This window comes from Salmo trutta, chromosome 13, assembly GCF_901001165.1.
Source record: "Salmo trutta chromosome 13, fSalTru1.1, whole genome shotgun sequence".
NCBI lineage: Eukaryota > Metazoa > Chordata > Actinopteri > Salmoniformes > Salmonidae > Salmo > Salmo trutta.
This window is the reverse complement of record NC_042969.1, coordinates 47,031,198-47,039,777: the sequence shown is the minus strand read 5'-3', so window position 1 is coordinate 47,039,777 and position 8,580 is coordinate 47,031,198. Positions and strand designations below refer to the sequence as shown.

The following is an 8,580-nucleotide window of genomic DNA, read 5'->3' as shown; positions in this document are numbered from 1 at the left end:
GGTTTGTGTCTGGCTATAGTGAGCCTCCGCCATCAGCCTCTCAGTTGGTCCTCTCTTTACCTTTCTCTCTCCGTATCACTGTCAGTCTTTTTTCCCCAGATCGCAGAGATTTGGAGGAAGCTCCGTTATGTGCTCCCCGAACAAGCTTGTCATTTTCAGTTTTAGCCACACCCCTGCAGAGATCCTGCCCATCTCCCTGGTGTTTAAAATACTAACTCAGAACAATAGCAACGAATCCACGCTTAATTAAATTAATGAGTCCTTCTTGTCAATCTTGGATTAATGGCCAATAGCAACCTCGTAAGAATGATGTGAAATCTGAAGGGCTGCTAATGTGTTTTTCGAGGCTGTCGGTATATGGCGAAGGGAAGGGGGCTCATCCCGGCATCCTGAGGGGAGGTAATTTGCACGGATCAAGGGGCAGGCGTTACAAAGTATAAATACTGTGACTTCAATAGCTGATCACCAGCAGGTTGGAACTCCGCAGCAAGAAGACATTTGGCCGAGATCTTATACATTTAGCTGCAGCACGAGATACAGAGTTGGCAACAACACCACCTTGCATTTAGGTCGACTAAAATAAACACTCTTGATGTCTTAAGCTGTAGTGCAACTGAGAGAGAGAGAAAACGAGAGAGAGCGTGAGAGAACAAGACGGGGAGATTTTTTGGAGCAGTGATGGAAGAACTTACCGCATTTGTGTCGAAGTCTTTTGATCAGAAAGTGAAGGAAAAGAAGGAGGTGATCACGTACCGGGAGGTGCTGGAGACCGGATCCGCGCGTGCCAGGGAAGGTCTCGCCACCGAACCGAATCGCGAGGAAATGAACGATATCGCTCGGGTAGACGCGCGATCGCCAGGCAGGGAACCGGACATGCTGGGACCAGAGAGAACCAGGGATGTGGGAAGCCCGAAACTGATCGATGGTAAACTAGCCTAATACTATGCGTTCATACGGTTTTCTTATGTGATTTACTCAAATGTAACTGCTTTGAGGTTATACAAAGTTAAATGTTCTTGAATTATACTTTAGGAATATCCCGTGCGCTAAAACAATAATAACTTTGACAAACATGTCGCGTGCCTAGTCAAAGAAAATAAGCATGCATGTTTTTGTGTATATCGCTTAGAAAAAAAGGTTATACGTTTATAGGCCTACGTGCATGGTTAATCATTCTTTTGTATTTGGAATGTTTCCCAATTACCGGTTTGGCTTCAAGTGACTGAGTGACACTAAAAGTAAGCTTAAGTTTATAGCCTAGTTGTTGTCATAAGGTGTAGTCACTGTGTAATGCAATGTTGCGTGTAATATCAGGCCCATAATTGAATTAGGTAGGCCTATCCGGTTAAGTGCTTTTCTGTCTGAAGAGAAATGGTATAGCATGCTTTTAAAAGATCAACGCATTTATTTTGGAATTTACTAATTATCATGGGTGGTCACTGTGTAACCCACTCTGAAGCTCGATGCAATTTCAGTAACAAGAAAAAAGTTGTTGTATTGAGATATTCATCAACCGCATAAAGACAAAAAGTCTGGAGAAAAAAATATGGCTATTTAAATGATCCAATAGCACTAAAATCCACAGGCCGAGCAGAAATGATTCATATTAATCTGTGTATATGTTTTTTTTCACAATAATTTCATTTGATTATGTAATAAGTAATTATACATCTTAATAATTTTTTTTTTTTTTTTGAATAGGTATTAATAACCCAAGATGTTGCTTTAAAGCATACAGGCTCTTTCGCTATATCATATTGATCACTAATTGCATTGGCCTAAATAAAATAAATAGCCTAATTGTTCCATTAGCTGGGATGGGAATCTTTTACATCTTCAAATGTGAATCACAGTCGTTTCACTTTAACCAACCGTGGAGAATTGCATTGGGCAGATAAAATGAGATGAACCCCACACTTGCATACCCGGTAGGCCTGAATCATATCCTAGTGGTTACAATACAATTGTAGTGACATCATGAAAATATCAACCGAGCTGCTGGTCCTATATCCTATATTAGGACACAGGAAAACCCGTACTATGATGAGCGATCGGACGTACAGTAGTGGGCACCTTTATGCATATTTATAAGGAGTTAATAATTGAAGACCTTTCTGTAGGACCACGAAACATTCGAAGCTGATATTGGGTGTAATGCTTGGGAGGATGGATCCACATGTTCGCTTTAGGAAGGTCGTTGTGTGATGCCACCTCCTCTGCCCTTGTATAGCTGAGGCCTTTTTCCTCACCCTCAATCATTTGCTGCTACCCCTCTTTGTAGGTACCACGCACATGAAAGAGAGAAAAGAGGACACAAAGCAAATGGAGGACGAGGCACAGACTAAAATCAAGCAGAGGAGAAGTCGGACTAACTTTACACTGGAGCAATTGAACGAGCTAGAGCGGCTATTCGATGAGACTCATTACCCGGATGCCTTCATGCGCGAGGAGCTGAGCCAGCGGCTAGGGCTGTCCGAGGCTCGAGTACAAGTAAGGGGCTCTCTATTTTATTCTCGTTTTTACTCTGTGTGTAAAGATATCGTTTGTTGCTCATATTAGGGATATTTTACAAAAGCGAACCCGATGATGTTATGCATGCTGGATAGAGAGGAACAGTTGTCCTCATGTTCTCGACTATACTTTTAAGCACAGAGGGAAACATATGTACCACTACAGGTCTCTAGAGAATGGGGTTTATTGACATGCTTCTTGTGGCTTGAAGTTATTTGGGATTACATTTTTTGGGGGGCATAGCAACATTCTAAAATGTGAAACTATAAGCAATTGAGCAACATTTTATCATGGATGTAGTATTAGGCTGGCAAAAAAAACAAATTAAAATGCTTAAATTGATGTAATCTAATTTTCTGAAGATACTGTGTGTGCGCGCGCGCGTGTGTGTGTGTGCGAGAGAGACAGAAACAGAGAGAGAGAGAGAGATAGAGAGAGAGAGAGAGAGAGAGAGAGAGAGAGAGAGAGAGAGAGAGAGAGAAAAGAAAGAAAGAAAGAGAGATGTTGTTCCATTAAAAAAATTATAATAACGCTATACAGTGAATCTCAATTAGGGCCTAGATTCTTTTCATATAGGTAGTCCTATTGTGCGCTCCATATTGTGCCAAGTTTTAGATTACAGTTTTGTTTAAATTATTATTATACGATTATTTTGATTAAGAAACGCTTTTTTAAATCAGATATTCAAATTCTTGAAAAAAGCAAACACAATATTTGTCTGCAATTTATTAGTAGCCTATATGTTGCTCGCACGAGATACATCTGTCTTGTATTTTTTCCACCGGGAAAGACCATCTGTACTACTGAAACCCAATAAGCCGTTTTGGAGCGGGGGGGCTTCAATCTCTGTGTAACGGGAGAAGAGCAACTGAGCCGGGCAATGACAATGAACATAGACATCGGTTCTGATCTGATTTATCAAACCCCATAATATCTTATTTCAGCCTCTTTCATCCCTTATGCCTTGGCCCAGGGAGACGACGGAGCGAGTATTTATTCACTGAATATGTCGGTTCTTTCTAAAATATCATAAAACGGGTCCAAAAGACCTCCCTCCCCCAAAAAAGTTCAAGCAAGCGCTTTTTGCAACGTCTCCCGGCGAGAGTTGGAATTTTACCAGGCCGTATTGTGTCACAAGCAAGGCGAGTGCAAGGAGCACAGCTCGAGGATTTACATAAATTATGTATTATTTTCCTCCCAAATCAAGATCTGCCGCTCTTTCTATTTTCAGTACATGATGTAAACGTCCATGCGATTTATGAGGCCCTTTTCTAGCCACAGTTGCATGCAGGGATGAAAGGACAATTTCCTGCACAAAGGACAATTTATTTTTGATTTAAAAAAGTAGTAACGTATTTACTCACTTCATGGTGGGCTAATTACCTCAGTTTTCATTTTACGCCCATAACATAAAGATTTATAATAAAACCAATAAGACACGAGATGTATGTTATATTGCTGTGTTGACAAGGCTACGTGGTCAAAATATAAGGTTGGAGCTTAATATATATTGATAGACTTATCAATATAATTTATATTCTACCCATAATGCAAAAGGAAAATTGATAAACTGTGTTGTGGGATAATTTATCCACAGCTTTGTAGGGGATTCAAAGTAGATTATCATAGTAATGAGACGCCTTATCTCCGTTCTAAGATAGCCTACTACTCGGGAAATTATGCTTTTAGGGAACAGAAATCAAATAAAAGAGCTATCCACAAAAAGAGCTTTGTGTAGGGCGTGTTATGGCAGTAATTAAACGAAACTGTAAAGCATGTAAATGCTTCAGTAACATAGATTTTCCTGCAGATTAAGGTAATTAATTTCACCAGCTATTAACGAGAGAGAGCCTTTCTCAGATCGCGTTGCTCAGATGTCCAAAGCCGTAATCACATGCTGCTATCCGATATCAGAGAAGCAATTCGGTTCTTCTGGGACGCTAATCTATAGAAAGATGAAACCGGTGCTGAGAAGGTAAATTATTTTGGTCCAATATAGCCTGCGAATGTCGAACAAGCGTGTTTACACCGCTATAATATGAAAATAATGTCCCCCCCTTCTCGTTGTGGTCTACTTTCTTACGTTGTATTTAGCCTGCCCCCTTGTTGTAAATGTAATAATTAAAATCTGGTGTTAAGCGCCTGCATTAATATTTCAGGGCTCCTTTGGGATATTGTTTTTCTGCGGTTGTAGTCATTTTGAGCGGAATTACACATGCCCTCACAAGCAGCTGCCAATCACGGTCACTAATTAATTTCTCTCCCCGCAGGTTTGGTTTCAGAACCGGAGGGCCAAATGCAGAAAGCAGGAGAATCAGTTACACAAAGGTGCGTTTCTATTATTTGTCCACCTGCAATATCCTATTTTAGGCGTGAGGATAATAATGGTTCCCAGTTGGAGAGGGATACAAGAACATGTATGAAAACCATAAGCATCAAGTGTGCCTATAAATTGAAATGCATCAAATGCACAACAAAGACTATAGGCCAGGGCTTTCCAACCCTGTTCCTGGAGTGCTACCGTCCTGTAGGTTTTCACTGCAACCCTAATCCAGCGCACCTGATTGTAATAATGAACTGGTTGATAAACTGCATCAGGTCAGTTACACCTGGGGTTGGGTTGAAAACCTACAGGACGGTAGCTCTCCAGGAATAGGGTTGGAGAGCCCTGCTATAGGCTATATATGCAAAACATCTAGATGGAGTTTTCATGGCAGTAGACTCCCTGCATCTTTATCCTGTTGTGCTATTTTAACTCCATTATTTTGTATAGTGGAATTATTCGTTGTTTTCACAGTATAAATATTTGCCTCAATTATAATATGGAGACTATTTCCCTTACAGATGTTCTATCTTTTCTTCCAGGAGTTCTCATTGGAGCTGCGAGTCAGTTTGAAGGTTGTCGTGTAGCACCATATGTCAACGTGGGGGCCTTACGGATGCCATTCCAACAGGCAAGTTACTTTGAAGCGTGCAGTCTTTGACTAAACCAATCCCCAGACTGCTGTCTTGGCACAGGCCTTGTCCAAGTGGAATGGACAACATCAGTGTTCTAATGATAGGGGGTTACAAAAATCGTATTCAGGTAATCTTATTAGGCCTTTAAGGCTTGTTATCAGACTCTCGAGTGAATACTCATTGTAGCCAATGCCACAAAACATGTTGATAGAAAATCCCCCAGCTGTAAGGGATTTTGAAATGGTGTTCTCAAATTGTGGTAGATTTGATTCAATGGATATAGTCTATTGTATATGGGCTTGCATTAAACATGTTCTCCCTTAACATACAGACGGGTTGGATTCAATTCCATCTCAATTCCAGCAGAAAAGGACTTGAAATATGAATTGAAAATGCCCTTTTCATATTCATATTATTGGATGTAATTTAAATGGAATTGGACCCAATGAATACTTGATGAAATTAATACAAGACAGCCTTCCACAAGTTAGCTAATGTGTTTCTCCCCTCTCTTCCCCATCCGTGCGTCCGTAGGATAGTCATTGCAACGTGCCGCCCTTCTCCTTTCAGGTCCAGGCGCAACTGCAGTTGGACAGCGCGGTGGCCCACGCGCACCATCACCTGCACTCTCACCTGGCAGCGCACGCTCCTTACATGATGTTTCCGGGCCCGCCATTTGGTTTGCCCTTGGCTACGCTCGCGGCTGAATCCGCCTCTGCTGCCTCGGTTGTGGCCGCAGCTGCAGCCGCCAAAAACACCAACAAAAACTCCAGTATTGCAGATCTGAGACTCAAGGCCAAAAAACACGCGGCAGCTCTGGGACTGTGACTAGGCGTGCAACAAGGCGTCTATGGCGTCTAAAATGCCTACATTATTGACTGAGAGTCATCGACAAGGCAGAGCGGCATCCAAACAAAAAAAAAGGCTTACAAAGTGAAAGCAAGGACATATTTATGTTTTTTTTTAAAATGAAGGACATCATGTATAACTATAGAAATAGGCTATTTATGAGATAAAACAAAGATAACAGACTGTGAAATCGATAATAATTTTGGATCTCAACGAAAAGGGCGGGAGTTGATGTCGGCTACATTTTCACAATGCAACGTGGGAACTGCACCAACGTGAATCAAGGGTGTCGTCAACGAGCAAGATTGCCAAGAGGAACGATGCCGCTGGGACGTTCGATTCTTTGTATAACAAGTCGAACTATTCTGCGTTGTTTTTCGTTATTAGGCTATATTATTATTTCCTTTTGAAACTATAGAGGCTGGCCTCGCTATATTTCCACAAAAAAAAATATCTGTAAAGGAAACAGCAGATGTTCGTGAACGGATAGAGAGACAAAAAAAGACCCTTATGTGACAGGTTTTTTCTGTTCTTCTTGTCCAAATGAAAACTCCTCTGCAGTGTTGCATGAATGTCTTTCCTCACAGATGACGTAATTTGAGTCGGTTCCATTTCACTCTCGTGCTCTCCCTCCATGGACAGCAGACATGCAGACACTATGAGGAACTACCGAAGCTCTCACTTGAATGTCACAGTATTTGGATCTCGTGGCTTCTAGCCATGCAGGGATGTGTGGAATTCAAACATTTGCCACAAATGTTACATTATTTTGTATATGGTGAACTTCAGTTAGTCTATGAAGTTTTATCCAATGCAATGAGTGAATTTGCGAGTGATTCGACCTACTGAAAGGGCAATATAATGTCACTTTTTAAGAACAACAAATATTTGGACAATAATTGCAGTAGGCTATATGTGAGACGGTACGGGGCATATGTAAAATATGTTAATACACAAGAAACATGCATTATTTTTTTGTTATTTTGTGGTTTATGAATGCATTGTGAGAGCATTCATGTTTTCTATTTTACTTTCCTTCCGTGTGTAAAAATCATGTGCATTCTGTAGGCTATGTAATGTTGATGTTTTTATAACAGTGAAAGTGAACGTAGCCTACCTGAGGCACGGATTTCTAAAAATATAGAAATTCTTTAACTTTTTTCATCACTTATGTGAAACGTGAACTCACCTAAACAAAATGTGTCCGGTTCATAGAATAAATCATCTGAAGTTTCTTTTTATGACAGCCTCTGTTTACATTCCCTTTTTCATGACATTTCTCTAGTGTGGGGTGTAGCCTAGTTTCGATGGATAAACTTTTTTTTTTCATTAATTTCAGATTATTATTGCTGTATTATTATTCCATATTATTTTTGCACTAAGGGTATTATTACTTTTTTTTATAATAGGCTAAGATATATTATTATTATTTAGCCTACTACTTATACTACTTCTCCTACTACAATCGATTGTATTCAGGTTATAGGCCTAGCCTATACATACTTTTATGGAAGGCTACATCAATTATTAATGTTTTGATATGTTTGATCCAGTTGTGTCAGGCCCGTTAAGCCACGTGTTATTTTTCTCTCAAGACCATGGACATCTTTGTCATAGTCCCTAACCTCTCCAAACCAATACATTATTCAACATTTTTTGTTATATTTCAGAGCTCTGTGGAGAAGGTGTCAAATATTGCATTGAAGACGATAGTAAAGGTTTATAGCCTATTAAAGGACGATTGAATATACCGAAAAATCCCTAAAAGACACGAAGACTGTTTGATGGTGTGTAATGCGGTGTGGTCATTTAGCTGTTATGATGTGTGAGGAACTTTTCACTGGTCTAGCCTTACAGTTGTTTCTAATGTAGGCTAGTTCGTTTTACATTTACATTTACATTTAAGTCATTTAGCAGACGCTCTTATCCAGAGCGACTTACAAATTGGTGCATTCACCTTAAGATATCCACACACATCTTTCCATTTACAACAATTGTTTATTCCAGATGCTTTCAAAATATACCATAGGCTACATTTGAAATAGGTTCCTTATTTTCTGAATTAGGCGACCATTGAAATATCCATGTTAGAATTGTTTTATGGTGATCAAAATCATTATTGTCTATTAGGCCACTGTCACGACGTTGAGATTAATTCGTTTCGTTTTTACAGACAGATTGGTATTTTCTACACAGTTTTATATGTTTAATTGAGAATGCGCGTCATGTATAGAGACCCCTTTACTTCCAGAGCAAATTTGC

General features: G+C 40.0%; 1 protein-coding gene across 2 annotated transcripts; it reads left to right on the top strand.

The window, feature by feature from the left end:
- The first annotated feature begins 294 nt into the window (after nucleotides 1-294).
- Nucleotides 295-7,559, top strand: LOC115205874 (short stature homeobox protein 2-like). Of its 2 annotated transcripts, none has more exons than XM_029772272.1 (5): nucleotides 295-925; nucleotides 2,282-2,490; nucleotides 4,782-4,839; nucleotides 5,356-5,465; nucleotides 6,004-7,559. In XM_029772272.1, exons 1-5 carry the CDS (start codon nucleotides 679-681, stop codon nucleotides 6,295-6,297), a joined length of 918 nt encoding a protein of 305 aa, XP_029628132.1. In that variant the 5' UTR covers nucleotides 295-678; the 3' UTR covers nucleotides 6,298-7,559. The 2 variants fall into 2 exon arrangements, with proteins under 2 accessions (XP_029628132.1, XP_029628133.1); XM_029772273.1 differs by having other exon boundaries at nucleotides 296-925; nucleotides 5,377-5,465.
- The last annotated feature ends 1,021 nt before the right edge of the window (nucleotides 7,560-8,580 follow it).

Bases quoted from the DNA above. Each gene is read 5' to 3' on its own strand.
- LOC115205874 (XM_029772272.1), top strand. From the start codon at position 679: ATGGAAGAACTTACCGCATTTGTGTCGAAGTCTTTTGATCAGAAAGTG. The intron at 2,491-4,781 runs GTAAGGGGCTCT...CTCTCCCCGCAG, and splicing joins TGTCCGAGGCTCGAGTACAA to GTTTGGTTTCAGAACCGGAG. The intron at 5,466-6,003 runs GCAAGTTACTTT...GTGCGTCCGTAG, and splicing joins TACGGATGCCATTCCAACAG to GATAGTCATTGCAACGTGCC.